At 37.8% G+C, this 20,672-nt stretch overlaps 1 protein-coding gene across 3 annotated transcripts in view; it reads left to right on the forward strand.

The window, feature by feature from the left end:
* LOC134210300 (vesicle-associated membrane protein 2) overlaps positions 1 to 20,672 on the forward strand; it is an 88,648-nt gene that overhangs the window by 57,916 nt on the left and 10,060 nt on the right. For all 3 annotated transcript variants that reach the window (XM_062686346.1, XM_062686345.1, XM_062686347.1), the window contains one exon: positions 1,049 to 1,100. In XM_062686346.1, the coding sequence (XP_062542330.1) occupies positions 1,049 to 1,100 (52 nt within the window). The remainder of the gene's footprint in view (positions 1 to 1,048; positions 1,101 to 20,672) is intronic.

Genomic DNA, 20,672 nt, shown 5'->3' on the forward strand with positions numbered 1-20,672 from the left:
AAATTCAGTGCATAGACTAGACTGCTCCTTCCTTCTAAGGTAGAACAAACTTTTGGATTAATAAAACTTTTCGTGGAGTCTATTTAATTACAATCGTAATACTCTTTAATTTTCAACAATTAGCACAAGATGACCACTTTCGCATGTCACTTAATAAAGAATCTCTAAAGAAAACCTATTTGACTCCTTCAGAAACATGAATTAAAATCATTAAATTTTAATAAATATTTGATAAATCTGCAGAATATAGAACTGAGTGTTATACCAGTTATATGTTTTTTTAAAGTTGACTTGTATAAAAAAATGAATCTAGAACAGCTGCTGGGAAAATTAATGTTGCAGATTCATATTCAAACTGACAGCCCCGAACGATTTGAATCACTGCTGATTTTACTCTTAAGTCCAGTCATAACAAAATTGGTCAGATTCAATGTTATTTTGAATAGGTCATTGAGAATCTGGAATTTTTATATAAATAATGTAGGAATGGCAAACATGATGTAAAAATTTCGCAATTATAGTCGCCTCTCGACAATTACAGTCGCAATTACAGTCGCCACATCTCGATATTGAAGGGACCATCGAGATAGAGAGAGATCGAGGAATGGAAGGAAAATTGAAATGGGTACTAAATCCAAAAAAGCTCGTTGCTATGAAAAACGACAACAAAACAAATGTCGTTTCTTATTGATTATGTTTGTTATTGTCCAAAGATGGTCTAGTAGCCTAAATATTTGAACATATCGACATAAGGAGAGTAAATCCTGAACAAAATATGATCAGAACACATCGAGATAGAGAGATATCGAGATAGGGAGGTTATCGATATGTAGAAAGCTCAAATGTATGTAGATTGAAAGGACCGAGCAAACCATCGGCATAGGGAGAGTTATCGAGATGTAGAACATCGAGATGTAGAACATCGAGATGTAGATAGTCGACTGTAAAAATAATAATTGTGGAAGTTTAGCGACTTATAATGGAAATCGAAGATTCTAATTGATATACTAATATATTAACATTATCGCTAATTAATCTTCTCTTTTAGATGATGATAATAATGGGTGTTATTGGCCTTGTTATACTTGCAATCATCGTAGGTAAGTAACCCTCCCTACCACCTGAGAGCTCCAAATATGTCTTCCCGATTGCTGTTTGATTTGTAAGCACAATAATGTCACACAAACCTCCAACTAAACCAAACTAAATATTAAACCGCATACCAAACCACAATTTGTTTTCACGACAAAAACCAAACGAAATGAACTATTTTTATGATACACACAAAAAGAACATGTTATTACAACAAAATGTTTGCTGTTTACTCACGGGTAAATACCCAATTGTAAATGGATTGTATTTGTAAGCTTAAGATACACAACTCGTGTTTTGAGTTGCACACTCTGTCATAACTCACCATTCCCCAATAGAAAACAGACAATAGTGTATTCTACTCGCGTACTAATCGAAAATTCCATATACTCTTCCATTTAACAGCGAACTTCAAGTAGACGGCGGTTCGATATAATTAAATTTTCCCATAATTCTGAGTTAGAAAGGCAGTACTATGGAAAAAAAATGACAAAAAGCTATAGAACGTTGAACTAAATTTATTATCACTTGGTTTTATCTTTTGTTCAAGTAAAAGACGAAGACGATGTAATCAATTGTAGCTAGACGTAGATCTAGAGACGTTGCGTTTTTGCAGACTAAAGTAAAAAACAAGCTTCAGTTTATAGCACATGATAAAGGAAGGATACGATAAGCAGGCAAATGGTTGACCTGTCAAGAAGTTGTTGTTCCGTACTTCAGGGAATCCCTATCAGGTTCGACCTTGCACCTCAGCCATTCGTTAAATTTAGAAATACGCCTGTATTATTTTATTGCGCGATCTTTCTTCTGTTTTCGCTTATTCCTAATATACGAGTAATCAAGGTCGCATACTCGTATCTGCAATGAACAACTGAATGTCGTTCTTTGATTTTTATCTATCTAACTCTATCATTTTTACCTAAACATCTTTCTAACCTAGTACAAAAATTAACAAATTAATTATCATGATGAGGCATCATATCGATATTCCTTGTTTTATTTTAACCTATGATATCGTCTGTTATGCATTCTTCACACAAATTAATCAAAATTAATCTAAAGATTGAAACTACATCACTAGGAAAGATAATACAACATTTGATTTAAACTCACCCAAATTGTTCTAAATTTCAAAATGAAAAAAAAAAACGTTTTTTATCCTCATTCTATTTCTCCTTTTTTCTCTTTTTTCTCCGTTTCCAAATTGCAGCCAGAAACTAAACAAATGCAAATCACGGCCAACCTCAAAAACAAAAAAGAGAACAAAAAGCAAAGAACGGAGAGCGCCCTCATAAAATAACAGAAAATTTGATGCAAATCATTAGCAAATATTGTTCCATTTAAGAAAAGAAAGTATCATTGTCAGTAATTTGGCGGCAGAGGCAAACAAACAAACAAATCCCAAAAGCAAAACAATTACCCATCAGCCAAGCAGATAATTTACGTCTAAAACAAAAGAAAAAAAAATGTTATTGTCTACTACTACCACTTCAGCCTACCAATACTGCAGCGCTCACGCGAAACATAATACAGTATGGAAAATTTTCTGATATTTTTACAACTCTAAACCTAAACCAATGCCTCTAAATTGCCCGTCCTCGTCTACTATTGCCCCTCCTCAAATGCGTACTTTAGTTCTCTGTACACTTTGTAACGATAATTGCTGTCTGGACGCCTGTTTTGTTTATCTAAATTAGCGATTGAACAATTGGTAGAATGATTTATGGTTTGGTTTCTGTTGTTCCCAGTATCTTCCCCACCCTTTGGATTTGGCCTTATTTGTACATACAATTAGCGATCCACGCTGTAATTCAGTAACTATTTGTTAGAGAACAGCAAACTGCACCTTACTCGAAATGTTTTTTTCCGACTGTAAACTTGTAAATTCACCATGTTTCACTGGCTACTAGTTTTTGTTTAGTTTAATCCTTTATGTTATACGTGGTAATCACCTAGTTTGTGGACGAAACTATGTTTTGGTAAACAAATGTTTTGAATCCATTGCTCATCGATCATTGAACTTAAACGCTCCATCACTAGTATTCGAATTGCAACTTCAAAACAACTTGAATAGGAGAAAATGTGCCTTTAATGGAATAATAAAAAGTCTCTGATGTCTTCTTAACATTGTCATTTTTCATAAATTATTTGAATTTTCTTGCAAACTATGTAATATTTTTTTTAATTCTTTCCTAATATTTGTATTGTTAATCGTTACTCAATAAGATGTAGCTGACTGTAAAAAATGCAATTATGATAATATTTAGGCTATGATAACACAAAAGAACAGATTATCGTTATCTATTCAAATTTTACTATTTAAATTGATTTTCAAAATATGTACGTTTTTCAGTCAATATGCCATAAACGGAAAATTCATCGCATGCTGATGTAGTTATCCACCATGTTTATTAGATTCTGCTATATTTTCTATGTTTCTGGTTTTTTACCCATCCTAAGAGACCATTCTTTTAAAACCATTACACTGTAATACTGTTGATTCCTGATAACTCGATACTTATTATAGTTTTTCAAATTCCATAGTAAAGCATAACTCAATGGACATACGTTTGGATGTTATTTGCCGTGCTTATTTGGTCTTCACTTATACAATATTTAAAACATTATGTTTTTAATCTCTATATATGAAAATGAGTTTGCATTTCCTTTGAGGCAATATAATCCACGAACAGGTTAACCAATTTGAAAAATAATCCTCACTAATCGATTCGTCTCGGGATTAGCAGTGTAGCTTCTTCTTATTTCATCTTATTGACATTACATCCCCCACTGCCACCTCTCTGCGAGGTTTGTAAGCCAAGTTATCATTTTTGCATTTGTTATTAGTATTGCTTTTACATGATCTACAAATTTATCGCAGCAACCCATGTAGTCTATCATTTTTTTGACTTGTCATTGAAATAAAAGGTTGATATTTGCATCAAAATTGGTAAATTATCATTAAAATACCTTATCATTAAAATATTATATACCTTTCTCAATAGTTTGCACTAATAGTTGCGGTAGTGTTCCTTTAGTTGCGAGTCCCATATAAAAACAACGGGAATACACATTAAAAAATACCGCAACTATTGGAACAGTGCTTAATAATGAATCGCGTGCTTACAGCGGCACATTAGGCGACTGCGTTTGCCACTCGATGCGACACTCTTACCTCGACATGTACAAACCTCTCATTCACTTCCCCGCGCTCAGCCTGTTTTCGCTCTAACTAATTAATCACAAGTTAGTCATGCTTGTCGACTGCTGCTCGGCGCGCCAGATTCTCTGCAAGCTACAGTCAATCTGAGTGGTTGCAGTTGAAACTGCTTTCCACTTCTTCACCGCTAGGCACATCCTCTGGATAAGGATATCCGGGGTTGTTTCCCGACCGCAAACGTCTAGCATAGCTCTTCTATCGACGTCGAAACGAGGGCATTACGACCCCAAGGAGTCAAACTCCGCTTTGATGCGATCGCGACTTCACCCACGTGAATCACTGCATGTTGAACCGACTTGCGGTTGTTGACGATAACCACTAGAGTGGGGTTATGGTCATTTTTTTCAAATCAGTGGTTTTTCGAAGCCACTCTGGGTCCTGAGCAACTGACAGCGGGCTTGGTAGTCATATGGCTACTGCTTCTGCCTCATACGCAGGAGGTCGTGGGTTCAATCCCAGGTCCGTTCCATTCTCCTACTTTGTATCTTTCTCTTTATTTCTCATGTTCCAGCAATCGCTAGAACTGGAAATGGACTTCCATACCGTTTCCATTACTATTCCTATACCTTCAACTTGAGTATTCTATCAGTAATCTGCTAGAATTGGAAATGAACTATAGAGCTCGTTTCCTACATCCAATTAGAAATTCCATCAGTTACCTTCTCCTATCTATCACATTGGCAGCTCGTTAACCAAGACGGACCTCTGCCTCTCCAACCTAACCCAGAAATTCCAAAAAAAATTCCGCATGAACTCGTGGCAAGTGCAGAGGTATATTCGGCTTGCAGTGGGCGAGTGATTGCATCATCATTTCCTTCCCCTTCCCTACATTGACTTGCATTCTGACGTGGCAGGCGCCAGTATGACCTAACAAATGAGATCACCAGTACTTGTACATTGAAGATGTGTGCTAGTCCCAAGCAAACATCTGTTGGTTCCCTGTGCAAGAACAGCTGATCTGGTCATAATGGAGTAGCAACTACGAGCAGTCAATCAAGCTCAAGCTCAAGCTCAAGCCATTCTGGGTCCTAAAGAACTGTGCAGAATTTGGGCCCGATTGGATGCTTCTTCGATTTCCGCATCGCGTTTGAAGTTTGTATGGAAATTAGTATGGGAGAACGTAAATTTTTGCATTTCTACTACTAGAGGTTTCAGTTCATGGTTATTAACCACCTCCGTCTTATGTAGAAAAAATAACGGGCTTGGTGGTCATATGGCTACCACTTCTGCCTCATACGCAGAAGGTCATGGGTTCAATCCCAGGCCCGTTCCATTCCTCCTACTTTGTATCTTTCCATATATTTCTCATGTTCTAGCAAACGCTAGAACTGGAAATGTGCTTGCATACCGTTTCCATCTTCTATCCAGTCACCTACAACTTTGACTAGTTCTAGCAGGTAACTGTTAGAATTCGAAATGAGCGAAAAAGCTCGTTTTGGTATCCAATTAGAATATAACCACCCTTTCATTACTATCACATTGGCAAACCCCAGAATATACCACCCTTTCATTACTATCACATTGACAACCCCCAGATTCCAATAGAATTCCGCATGAACTCGTGGTGAGTGCAGAGGTGTTCTCGGCTTGCAGTGGACAAATGATTGCATCATCAATTCCTTCCCATCCCCGATAGATAGACCGTGAGAACATGGCCAGCGCCGTTATCGACCATTTAAAAGTACTAGAGCTCTCGGACTGTGCACATTGAGGTTTGAGAGCAAATCCTATGCTTCCATCCATTGGTTCCCTTTTTTTTTTTTTTTGCAAGGGAGAATGCATTTACACACTAACCCAGTACACGTGCATTGTAGTTGCCAAACTACCACACGGAAGTGTACTGGAGTGTCGGACTCGACCATACCGGTAATACCGACTAAACTCCCTTGGGCTCCACCATCGTTTCCCCCAGGAACTACCTCGCAGTACTACTTCTGGGGGGATGGCAGTACTAAGCGTACTCGCTCATTATCGCTCACACAGGCACTCGTCCCACGCGAGACTGACTTGGGTGCTCGCACACCATTCACTCCATTTGAGTCTTACTTGGATGCTCTCCCGGGCGCTCCGCTGCCATGCCTAGAGGTGTCAATAGCGGTAACTGCCTGGGTCTACAGATATTACGCTACGACACTCCTGCCTCAGCACGAGCAGATCAATCACACCACTGCCGAAGCAGGGACACTCCCCATGCACCACATGTGCACAACTGTAGGTGTGTGGGTACAACCCACTGCTACCCTGCCGCCGAAGCAGCTTCTCCAAAGACCATTCGCTCCATGTGACCCTTTTTCGGGTGCTCACTCTAACACTCCACTGCAATGCCTCGAGGTGTCGATGGGTACCTCGACTCCTACCTCAGCATGTGCAGTCCATACTCAGACTTCCGCTGCGCTTCGAGGTGACAATAGCGGTGACACACTATGACACTCCTGCCTCAGCACAACCAGATCACTCACTCCCTGCCGAAGCAGCTCACGCGCTACCCTACCGAAGTAGGGACACTCCCCAACTCACTCTAACACTCCACTGCCATGCCTCGAGGTGTCGATAGCGGTATGTAGGGACAAATCAACCATACTACGCTACGACACTCCTACCTTAGCATGTGCAGTCCATACTCAGACTTCTGCTGCGCTTCGAGGTGACAATAGCGGTGACGCGCTATGACACTCCTGCCTCAGCACAAACAGATCATTCACTCCCTGCCGAAGCAGCTCACGCGCTACCCTATCGAAGTAGGGACACTCCCCATGCCAATTGGCACTCCCTGGGCTTGTGCTTTTGAAGCGGCACACAGTCGCTTTGATAGAGTCTGATTACGGGCACTTGTGGTTTTTTGGGAGGGATTTTAGCAGAGCCCACTGCTAAATCCCACCACGCCCTAGGCAGTTCTCCCTGACTCGCAGACAGCTGGGGAGGGGTCGTCAAGCCCTTGGACATGGTCCATGCTGTCCCTGCTGTCCCTGCTGCCCCCATCCATTGGTTCCCTGTGCAATTGCGATTGTTCTGGTCAAGCACGGAGTAGCAACTACGAAATGCACGGTCATCATGCTCATGCATTAACCACCTCCGTCTTATGTAGAGCGGGCTCCAGACTCATTCAATCCGCCACCGTGCTGATCGCGTATGCTGCTTTCCGTTCTACCTCGGGAATTGACTCCCCGTAGACCTCCAAGGTAACGTCATCGGCGAAGCCGACGAACTTAACACCAGGAGGGAACTTTAGCTTCAGAACCCCGCCATACATAAGGTTCTATAATACCGGGCCCAGTATTGGATCTTGCGGTACTCCTGCGGTAAAAGAAACGCTTCTCTAACCGGCATCGGTCTCGTATAATAGTACACGGCTCTGGAAATAGCTTTCCAAAATCCGGTACAGGCCCACTCGCAGGCTAAGCCGGTGTACCGAGAGCGCGATGGCATCCCAGCTTGCGCTGTTGAATGCATTCTTCACATCAAGTGTCACTAACGCAAAGAAAGTATCGAATACCTCGCCTTTTCTGTTGGATCGCTATCTCGGCGGTCTTTATTATACTAGACGACCCGATCTCGCATGGGCTGTATTTTTTTTTATTGCGGTCTAACTGCCAATAATTGTTTAGTTAATCGATCTTGGTTCGAGCTTGATAGCTTTCTTCAGAACTTTTTTTACAACTTTCTCTGTCAAATTGGCCAACTCTTTATATGAACACTGAAAATCACTAGACGAAGAGCTTAGTGAGAAGATCTTGAAAAACGGGCAACCCGTTAGTGAGTTTTCGAAGGAATTGCAAACTTATTTTTGTAGATTAAGATAATTTACCGTGAACGCATCTTTTTATGTTGACCATATGTAATGCTGCTTGGGTTGGAGATTTTTTGTATAAAACCAGTATTAAATAAGTTACGAATCGAATACTCAGAACGACGATCTAATATTGTTACAAATGGTCTAAGCCTATGTTTACCCTATATGCATGTTGTATTTACTAAAATCGCATCGTATATTGCATGAAAACTTATTCCTCTTTGCGATAGTATAACTGTAAGTCTGTTGTAATGGGTACAAGTACGCATTTAACTATTATGTTTCCAATCTGTTTAGTGGTTGTAGTCCCAACAAAGTTCTTAATTGTAGAATGTAGTGATGTAGCTAGTAGAATTGATGTTCAGCTAAAATAAACGCTTATGAATAATAATTTGGTGGAACTGGAGCTCAGCTTCTAAGACGATATACCCTTCTGGTCTATCACCTATCTAAACAACACGCTTTACAATATTGATTCATTAATACATATTTATTCTACTCGCCTTGCATATTTAATACTATACTAATTCTATATTTCACTTCCAAACACTATATAAATGTAGTATTTTCATCTTGTCACATTTATTTAATTCAAAATACAAAGAAGACACCAGACATGAACAGTATTTACAAAAAAATGTTTCGGAAAACTACACAACATTAGAGCAAATCAACTTTTTGATTCATTGATATGTCACAACTGTCGTAATCATTAATTAACTCAACATTCATCAAATTATCTTTGACACAAAAATTGACGAACCCACTATTTTAAATCTAATAAGAAGTTCTAAAACGTAGCCTACGTCTATCTACTTTTATTTCAAACAAAGCAAGTTTTGAATAGATCAACAACCTACCGCTCTGTACTATTAGATGATAGAAATCACTAATCATAAGTTCGATTTTCAGATCTAGCTATTTCAAACTAAGAAAATTATTTAGCTCTTTTTTTTCACTGTAAAAGTATTACGAGGTGGTGGAATTAAATGGAATTATGCAAAACTCGTCTTATGACAGTACTTAAAACTAGCTGATTGGACATCCGATCATGTTCGGAATACCAGAATCAGGAATCCTATATTCATAGGAATATGTAAATACTTTCCGTGGAATTTTCGTTTATTTTACTTCCTTTTTCTCTTCCGTGGAAAGGAAAATTCGTTTAGTTTTTCCATAGGAAATAGATTTGAATTACTATTCGAAAATCGTTTGAATTTCGGATTTCTAAACCAAGTTGATAATGACTAGACGAACGCATAGAGAAAACAGAACTACTAATAAACCCTTTCCGCTTGCGATGGTATATTAGCAAATCAAACCACCTCTCTTTCACCAGTGAATAACATATCAGATTCCATACTGATACTCTTCGCTTCCCTATCATACGGAGGCTTGGCAGAGATTTATATCGTCATAAAAATTGCCATTCGCTTGCTTTTAAATCCACTTGTATATTAAATTTCATGCTTGCCATTTGCCAAACAGAACTATCAAATCTATACCTCAAATATTCATGAACGTCATGTACGTCTAAGTATGGAAATGATATTAGCATTTCCATATCATTGTAAAAGCGTTTTACTTTACGCAGAAATTATGAATTTATCAATTATAAAGTTTTAAATATTATTTTCTATTCTCATATATTTAAACTTTTATTCGATGCGCTAGCTATTGCATCAACCGATTGAGTTGAAATATTCGGCAATGGTTCTTTTTACCCAAATGCAGAACCATGCGGAGTGCCGAAAAGAATTCGACAATTTCTTTGTTTTCTGGCCCTGTCTAATCAGGACCCTTTGATTTTAATAACTCATCAAACTAACTATGTCTACATATATGGACCGTTATGCATTGTGAAAATTTTATAAAATTATTAACTGTGTGAGAATTAAATTCAAATTTCATAGAATACATCTTGGTGGATACATTTGGTTTTAGATTTCATTTAGGACATTTTTTTTGTAAAACGCGAAATTTAATTCACAAAAGAACTTATTTTCATGAAAATTTGGTTTCTCTGCTATGCGAAACTAAATTTTGGCTTTTCACTTTGAGAATAAAGTTTGAATTACGTAGAATGAACCTTGCAGAATGCATATGGGCTGTTGGATTTAATTTGGCACCTACATGTGCTGTGACAAACAGATTGCAAATCATCAATGTGCGTATTTTCATAAAAATTTGGTTTCTCTGCTGTGCACGTCTGTGTCTGTGGTTGAAGTCGTGATTTTAGCGCTTTTATTTGATAGTACTTTTATTATGTGATGGCGTCTTCGTTACACTTCATCAGTAAGTCGACGCGCTTCTTTGGAGGTATTCAGCCTTATGATCAATCCCCCTAAAAGTAAGAAGAAGAATTTATTTTTCTCACTTTACAACATGGAAGGTATACGTCTTCGCGAGAGTTGTAGTAAAAGTTCTCCTGAAAAACTTTGTCGAAGACATCAAGTTCGTAATTTCATTACTTTTAAAGATTTATTGCTCTTTATGCCAACAAGTTTTGAACATGTTCGATGTTTAAGCATATGGAGACGCATGGTGCATTGGTTCATCAACTCCTTGTGATTGGTGATTGATTTCTACCTTTCATAGTAGAAAATTGTTTTTGATGAAACATTCCTTACATTCGCTTACAACTCTACAGTTCAGGTATTAATTTAAAGTTCATTACTTGTATTTTGTTATGCGTATGAGATTGACTGCCACAATTTGCCCGTTGCCAAGTAGCAATTAAATCATATATGACTAAAAAATCCAATAAAACTGCTACAACTTTTTATTTTTCAAGTTTTTAGGTCACAATAGCCACCAAGCGGCGCATTTTAATATTATCTAATATTTAATATTATCTAGAACATGCCAAAAATGTAGAAATGAAAATGAAAAAGATATGATGAAAAAAACATTGTAAAGGGGTTGTCATAAAAGGTTTATAAATAAATGGATCGTTGCATTCCTAATAGCCTAGCCTCCAGGCTTTCTCACTTCATAGAGTTTTGATGTCAAAGTTCACAGATTTAAATTTCACTGAAAATAAAGTACATGACGTTTCATACCAAGATACATTATTTTATTAAAAGAATAAACGTTATACGTTCAAGCAGAATTGACTTTCAAATGCAGCCAAAATAGTTGATGGCTATTTCACAGTCAATTCAAGAGTTTCGAGGCCTTCAGTAGCATGAATTTGGATATAGAGTGATAAGAACAGTTGACGACTCCGAACTCATGGTGGAACCAAAGTGGGAAGCCGCCAGTTTGGATTCTACACACTAGAACTAACATCGATACGAGGTTCTATCTAAGTAGGTTGTTTAGATGGCGTTGGTCACACGTAGATCACAAAATTGGGTAATGGTAATATGAAATGTGTTCATAATTTAGAAACCCAGATGACTAGAATTCTTATAGACAGGGAAAGTGAATTGAACAACGCAGTTGAATTCAATGGACTTGCCAAAAGTTGAACATGTCAAAACAAACAAAAGTCAACTTTCTTTTCGTTCGAGTAAATTGAATGGAAATGTTTAGACGTTCTATTCGCGTTCAATAACTTCGAGCAACTTGTTCAGTTCACTTGCCCTGTCTAAACTCAGAGGAAAATACGATATTCTGCTCCTCATGAACATACAAATACCCAGTCGGAGGGATTGCATCGTCTATTGCGAGCAGTGAATCGTCGGATTTGCAACCAACCGTGATTTTCTACGGTGTCTCAGTTTCTGTAATGTACTCAAGCACAAGCAGTGTTGTAAAATGTCATTGGCATAAATTTGTCTAATTTTTCGAAACCTTTTCCAAAAACACAATATCAAATTATGAAGTGTAACGAAATTATAGCGTATAAAATCTATATAAGTATATATAAGTATATATAATCTATATATAGTATATTTATATATATATATATATATATATATATATATATATATATATATATAAATCTATAGAGTTGAGAATTTCTTCCTGGCGATTTAACTCGCAAACAGGATGACCGATTGGCAAGATTTTTTCCCTAATCGATTCGTTTTGGGATCCGCAAGGTTTGTATATACAAAACGTTGGTGAACTTAACGGGGAAACGTAAAAAACCATTAGAACACAATTTTGGGTCAGTTGTTTAGGAAAGCAAAACAATCGCACGGAAATTGATCTAGAGTGCGGTGCTGCAAATAGTTCATTGTGACATTTGCAACACCCGGGCAAAGCTGGGTATTTTCCGCTAGTGTCCTATATCTTCGTCTAATAGTACATTGAGTACATTGCTGATAAAATAGTCTGACACGTGGGAGGCAAAATGTTATTTAAAAAGCGACATTTTGAAAAGATTCCACTCATGCCTTAAGCCTCAGCTTTATATTTAGAGCAATGTACCTTTGGTTAAAAATATAAGACTAACAGGCTTCTAAAAAACAGTTTTAGACAAATTAGGGCACGAGCGAACGAAGAAACGATGAACTTTGGACCGCAAAATGGCAGAAACGCTTTTTTACCGAAAAAATATCTAATCAAGCAATGATGGTAATTAATCTCTCCAGTCAAACATTTGTATTCGCTGAATCGATTCTTCAATTCAAGAATTCATATTTTTCGACGCCTTCAACTATTATTAAAATTCAAAACAAGAAATCAAAAAAGAGCTGTTGACAAACTTAGCCTAACATTTAGCCGCGATTTTGAGCCAACATCAGGCGAATCTTTCTGGCCGGCAACACTTTTCAGTTTTTGTTTCGATTTAAAAAAAATATGGGTTCTTCGGAAAAGTTGACCTCGAACGAATCAAAGAATTGACTGAGACTATAAAAAGAGATACAATGTTTGAAGGGAAATATGGCAAATAGATGGCAAATAATTGGAAAAGGGCAGCCAGGAATACTGGGAATCACAATGGAGCAGAACTTAATTAGGCAGCAGGTCGGAAAGATGAAGCGTCTCTCTATCGCTCAACCGAGTGGACAGAGTTGATAACAACCAGCATAATTTCGTGTGATAACCAGCATGCCTAAGCTTATTTCCGGCGGTCCCAGGTGCGAATTTCAATGCGTTTAATTCGGTCAATAACACCCTTGGAGAGAAAAATAGAAAAAATGTCAAGCCCCAAATTTTAAAAATAATCTACAATATTCGCAAGGACATTCATGGGAATCACTCTCAAAAATATTGAGAACAAAGACTAACTTCTAAAAACAATTCGGCTGCCGGGACGCCAGAATTTCTATATGATCAATTTGTTGGGTCAACAGACGGTCTCTCAAATATCGTTTGGATATCAACCAACATTCGATAACTAAAATATATAATGTGTTATAAATGTGTTCGGATCCCAAAGTATTGCTTACTTCTCATACTTCTTCTTATTGGCATTACATCCCTACACTGGGACAGAGCCGCCTCGCAGCTTAGTGTTCATTAAGCACTTCCACAGTTATTAACTGCGAGGTTTCTAAGCCAAGTTACCATTTTTGCATTCGTATATCATGAGGCTAACACGATGATACTTTTATGCCCAGGGAAGTCGAGACAATTTCCAATCCGAAAACTGTCTAGACCGGCACCGGGAATCGAACCCAGCCATCCTCAGCATGGTCTTGCTTTGTAGCCGCGCGTCTTACCTCACGGCTAAGGAGGGCCGCCTTACTTCTCATACACGCATATAAAAACATTAACATTTTGAATTTGAGTGAGAGTGTAAATATAAATCCGCGATTTTTGCGACAACGTTTAACGGAACCGCGATTTTCGCGACTGGGAGAGCAAACCCGCGACAAATCCGCGAAATTCGCAAAAATCGCCACATCTGCGAGGAACTATTAAATAAACGCGCTAAAAACACGATTTTAGCCACTGTGCTCTGCAAAGCTGAATTTCAGATTCTTTCTTTGCGTTTTTTTGAATTTCATAGAATGGATCTTGCAGGATGCATATAAGTTGTAGGAAATTATGAAATTCAAACTTTGTTCTTAAAGTGAGAAGCTAAAATTCAGCTTTGTAGAGAAGAGAATCCAAATTTCCATCAAAATAAGTACTTTTGTAAATTCAATTCCGTTTTCCACAACAACTGAACGTTTCAAATAAAATTAAATGTACATTCGGCAGGGCCCATTCTTTGGAATTTTTTTATTCGAAAAGTGAAAAACTGAAATTCAGCTTTGCTCAGCTTTCAAATTCATCAAATAAGTGCTTTTATGAATTTAATTCTCTTTTTTACAACAAATGAACGTGCCAAATAAAACCCAACGATCCATATACATTCTTTTAGGTTCATTCAATGAAATACAAACATTGTTCTTGAAATGAAAGACAGAAAATTTGTTTTACAAAGCAGATAAAATTTTCTATAAAAATAAGTACTTTTGAGAATAAAATTCCTTTTTTTTGCAATAAATGCACGTGCCAAATAGAGCCCAACAGCCCACATGCATTCGGCAAGGCCTATTCAATGAAATTAAAATTTTATTCTTAAAGCGAAAAGCCGGCATTGAGTTTTGTAGAACAGAGAAACCAAATATCCATGAAAATACGCAGCTTTGTGAATTAAAACCCAGGTACACTGAAAATTATTGAAGGGAGTGACACACTGTTGACTATAGTATAATGAGACAAACATATTTTATCTTGGGAAAAATATATTAAGCTCGTTTAGTGGAATGTATTAAACCGTCTAAGACGAATTAAGTACAGTCCATTTAATTCCACCAGTTAATTTTCGTTATCTTTGCAGATACGTATTTCGACCACAACTGTGTGGTCGTCTTCAGTGTCTTGTACTTGACTCGACTTGAAGAAAACAATCGCAACTTACACTATTTATACTACGCTAGGTACCTAATCTAATCTTATTTGCCTACTTTATTTACCTATACAGTAAATTACTTTATTGTTTAGGTAGAAACTTGAAGAGCCAAGAGCTGCCATTTCCCTGATCCTTATTCAACAGCGCTGTTTGTACCTGTCGGTGGATTTCCAATGGACTGTACTTAATTCGTCTTAGACGGTTTAATACATTCCACTAAACGAGCTTAATATATTTTTCTGAAAATGGCATCCGAGCGGCATGAGCGAAATACTTTTCTCAATTTGAGGAGAACAATCGCTAGTATTAATAAGGACGTGGCCTTCCTTAAGAAGTGCCTAAAAGAGAAGCTGACACCCGTCAGCCATAAGATTAAGATGGGATCTCATGTACCAAAAAGTATTAATAAGAAAGCAGAGTCCGAGTTCATGAAGACATCGATAAAGAGGCATTACGCTAAATTAGAACGAGTGACTTTGGAGTGCTATAATATGCATTTGAAGTTAGCTAAGGATAACCCGGAATCATTCGACCTATTTTGGAAGAAGGTAAAAAGGGCAGAAGAATGTGAATCAGACCGGAAGCGGAGACTGCACAGGAAAAAACTGAACAAATTGCGAGTGAAATCAGCAGAGGAAATCCGTACTGACAAACCCACCGTACAGATCATAGAAGGATTCGTCGTGAACCGTTCGACACAGCAGTTTACGGAGGAACAACTAGCTCACCTCAACAAGGGACTGGGGTATGCGATCACACAGAAATCAGACGTGGAACAGATCATCGTGGACATGGAGACAGCGATTTCCCGAAACATCGAGCAACAGGATCAAAATACAGCGAGGAACATCGTGGCAGACGCCATCAAAGAAGGACGGCACGGGACAACGAACCATGACGAAAGGAGGATTCTAAAGGAGCTTAAGGAAAAACCAGTATACTACGTAAAAGCCGATAAGGGAAACGCAGTAGTGGTAATGGATAAAGAGGACTACAACGAACAGATGACGACGAAAATCAACGGAGGACCTTATAGACATTTGAGAGTGGATCCGCTACCAGGATTAATACGACTCACGGACAAAACAATAAAGGTGTAAGGCCATCATCGGAGAAGCTCTAGTAAAGACAGTAAACCCGGGTCTACCGAGGGGTAAAGGACTGCCAAAAATCCATAAACCCGGCAAGGATATGGGAGAGATAGTTTCATCAGTTGGGTCCCCGACCCAAAACGTAGCCAAATGGGTGGTAAAGGAGTTCCAAAGTATGCCGAAACCATTCCCCAGCAGGTCAGTCATCAACACCCAGGAGTTCGCCCAGAAGCTGTTGGAATCAGGACACATCGAATAAGAGGACATAATGGTATCATTCGACGTAGCGGCATTGTTCCCTAGCGTTCCAGTGAAAGATGCTCTGAATCTTCTAGAGGATTGGCTGCTAACACAAAGGACGGAAACAACATGGCGAGGAAAGGTGAAGATGTACCTAAATCTGGCAAGGCTATGCATGACGGAGAACTACTTCACATTTCGTGGCAACTACTACAAACAGACGAAAGGAGCACCGATGGAAATCCGCTATCACCGTTTTTGTGCGAACTGTTCATGGCGAATCTGGAGAACAACCTACAAGAACAAGGAATACTACCCCAGAAGTGGTGGAGATACGTCGACGACATTTTCAGCATCATCAACCGAAAGGATCTACCCAGGATTTTGGAAGCGATAAACAACGTGCATAAGGACATCAAATTTACCTTCGAAGAGGAAAAGAAGGTAAACTACCTTTCTTGGATCTACTAGTCATCAGGAAGCAAATACAACATTGAGCCTCGAAATCTACAGGAAGCCCACGAACACCATGAGAGTCATCCCATATACATCGAACCATTCGTACCAACATAAAAATGGCAGATTTTCATCACATGATCCACAGGATACAGAAGATCCCCCTGAGCGAAGAAGGAAAAACAGAAGGAACTACAATACATCTTGGAAACAACGAAGATCAACGGATACCAGGAGAGGACTATACGAGCGATCATCAACAAGAAGGAAAGGACCCTAAGACGAAATGGACATACAACGCTGACACCGATAGAGGAGCCGCTGAAAAGAGTTTCGGTCCCATATGATAAACACATCACCAACCAGCTACGCCCTCGACTAAGGAAATTCGGCATCGATCTAGTATTCTCCAGTAGAAGCAACCAACTCAAGTCTCTATTGGGTTCAACGAAGGATAAAGTAGAAATGTTGAATAAGGCAGGCGTTTATAAGATAAGTTGTTCCCAATGTGAAAAAAATCTATGTAGGCCAAACAAAAGATCATTAGATATAAGGTTCAAGGAACATATGGCGGAAGTGAATAAGGCGTAAAGAGAAAACGATAAGGGATTACATTACGAATTTAGATCTAAGGTAGCAGAGCATGTGTATAAGGAAAATCACCCAATTACGGCATCAAATATTAAAATCTTAAGAAATGTCTCTTCCCCATGGAAACTCGATGTAGCTGAGAGTTTGGAAATCCACCGACAGGTACAAACAGCGCTGTTGAATAAGGATCAGGGAAATGGCAGCTCTTGGCTCTTCAAGTTTCTACCTAAACAATAAAGTAATTTACTGTATAGGTAAATAAAGTAGGCAAATAAGATTAGATTAGGTACCTAGCGTAGTATAAATAATGTAAGTTGCGATTGTTTTCTTCAAGTCGAGTCAAGTACAAGACACTGAAGACGACCACACAGTTGTGGTCGAAATACGTATCTGCAAAGATAACGAAAATTAACTGGTGGAATTAAATGGACTGTACTTAATTCGTCTTAGACGGTTTATATTTTATCTTGTTTCCGTTGATTTGTTCCGAACAAAGCTTTGTGCCGACGCGTGGTACGTTGTTCCCTAAGGCCTGCTAAAAGGCGTTTTGCCTCATGAGTTTTCCGGCAACGAAATATCACCACTTTTTTGAAATGTGAATATTATCAATATGATTGAGATTTTTTTTAATTTCAATATGGCATCAGCTAGTTATATTGTTTAGCTGTTGCGTGAGGTAGAAACACCCATGAAAATCGTTATAGCTAAGGCATAAAAGCAGCCTATTCTTAGCTAGGACATATTGCCCCTCCTTCCCCTACTTTTGATGGGCTCTATTCAAGGTGATCGCAGTTTTCCGACTATGGAGACGCGTGATCCTTAAAGTGAATCGATAAAAATACGGCTGAGTAATTCTATATTGTGAATAATCTTGCGATATTTGTCAATAGTCGGGACGAAGTTGCTTCATAAAAATCAACATTATAAACTTTTTTTTATAAAATCACCTAAAACTTATTTGATGTAATTTTTAAAATGTTTATAAATTTTAAATTATAACTAAGCACAATTTGTATCCTGTTGACCCCACATTTTTCGAATTAAAAACTAATTGAGCACACTTTCTTATCAAGAAATGCACGTAATACAACTGAAAGCAGAACCAAAACAAATTTCAAAATACGTATGAATCAAAAAAACTGAAAGATAGCCAGTTTGTCGAAAAAAAATCACCCAGCTCATACGACAACAATCACTGTCGAAGGACTGGGATTTACTGGTATAAGGGAAATGACGGCCTTGGCAGGTTTTATTCTATTATTGTCAGGGGGGTTTTCTTTAACCAATTATGCTCAAATTTTGCCTAATCATCATTGCCTATAACTTTCATCTACTCATCGACTTAGTAAAATTACATTTTTAAGTTTTACTCAGGATATTTTGAGTAATCTAGAGCAAACAAGGGATATTTTATTTTATCTTAAATCATCATGTCTAATAATTTGGTTTTAGTTTTGACCACTATTTAGGTTTCTCCAACTCTTCCGGAGAACAACACGGCGTCGAGAAAAAGTTTTGAAATCTAATAATAAAAAAGTTATTTGAAAACTGTGGATTATTTCAATTTTTGGACCAGTCAGGTGAACAAATTTCGAAGGGCCCTTTTGTACTAATGATCTATTCAGAAAAACTCCATGTAGTTCGAAAAACGATCTTTATGGCGACATTACCGATTCCAGCAAACCAGAAACTTATAAGAAGAGTTCAATGGGGAAAATTGCGAAACTATTGAATACACGATGGGCAATGATAGCTTATAATGTACCTTGCTAAAATGTCTACTTTGGTTATCTTCTCAAGAATCTCGTAGATTAGCAAAATTTATCCACAATACCTGGGAGAGTGAAAGCCGTATACGTTAAGAAAAAACCTAATTAAGTAATGGCAAAAACCCATTCGAAAATTTAAATGCATTTCATACTAAAAAGGTAATAAAATTCATAAGTTTGGGAAGGTATGTGGTGAATGCAATGTACTGTACCGCTCATAAAAAAATCTACTCTTCCACTCATGTTTGGTCGCAACGAAAAATACGCGGCACATAGGTTGGGACACGACAAGTATTTCCGTCCATCGTCATAGGGGCTAAAACCAACGAAAGCAACGTACATTTGCTAGAACTCCACTATAGCAGAACGTTTCTCCTGAGCTTAAGATTTGGTACGTATGAGTTTTACAAAAAAGCGACTCTTTTATTGGTTTTCGATACTATGACGAACAGACGAAAATACCTGCCGTGTCCCTAGTCGCCTAAGAAAAAAATACCTCCAGAAAAAAGCGGAGAATTTTTTTCACATCTATGAGAGCTTTGGAAATTGATCACGAAAGTTGTCATTTTGATGCAAGGCACAATATAAGTTATTTCTTATAAATATCATAAAGTCGCTGCTTTGGCAAAATTAATAATAAACAACAATGGATTTTTACGTATACAGCACCGAAGGCCGTCTACCTCAAGATAAATACACCAAAAGATGTTTCAATCTGCCAAATTCACGACTCAGCCATCTTGGATTTTAGTATGGGAGAACCAGCGAGTTTACGTTTTGCGCTGAAAATGCATTTTTCACCCCCGTCTTCTCCTTTTTCATAAATTTAGCAGACTGGAACACCTAGTTAATAATGTTTTTATCTTCCTCTACCTCATGAGATATGAATGAATTAAAGAGATTTAAAGGTAATTGATATATAATTAATTTATCTTTGCCTGTTCATATACTTGACAATAAAATTTTTGGTCATTGAAATAGAAAGTAGGCTTTAAAATTAAAATAACAAGTCGTTTTTTTTAATTTTGAAAAACATGTCGATTTTTTTTTTATTCGTTTGATAGAACACCTTATTGAAAGTCTCCTCAATAAAGACACAAAAAAAAACCTTTTTCTGAGGTACAACATATTTTTTTCACACTCATGGACCCTAAATTTGATATTTAATATTCATTTTCAAAGTTTCTGGAAAATTTATTGCTTGACAGACCAGGTGAATAGAAACAGGTGTAGCAGTATGCCAATTTCATGATTCAGCCATCTTGGATTTTTATATGGGGCAGCCACCGAGTTTGTTTATGTTTTGCACTGAAAATTAATTTTTCACCCCCGCGCTAATCTCTCCCATCTACTGTTGAAGTGAGTGAACCCTGATATAAGAACCCTGCTCACAGATTGACAGCTCGGCCCATACTAAAATTAAGGTAGGGGTGTTTAATACGTGAAATTATTAGGTTTTTCGAAATGTATTTAAAATAGTTATCCTGCACCAAAATTCATGAAATTTTGGATTTAGGCTCAGTTTTCATAAATGATTCAAGATATGTAATAATTTCGATACCCCTAAAAACCCAATTCACCGCCTTACAAACGGCATTTGTTCGTGTGTTGTGTTGACCATGAT

The sequence above is a fragment of the Armigeres subalbatus genome, chromosome 2 (genome assembly GCF_024139115.2).
Source record: "Armigeres subalbatus isolate Guangzhou_Male chromosome 2, GZ_Asu_2, whole genome shotgun sequence".
NCBI lineage: Eukaryota > Metazoa > Arthropoda > Insecta > Diptera > Culicidae > Armigeres > Armigeres subalbatus.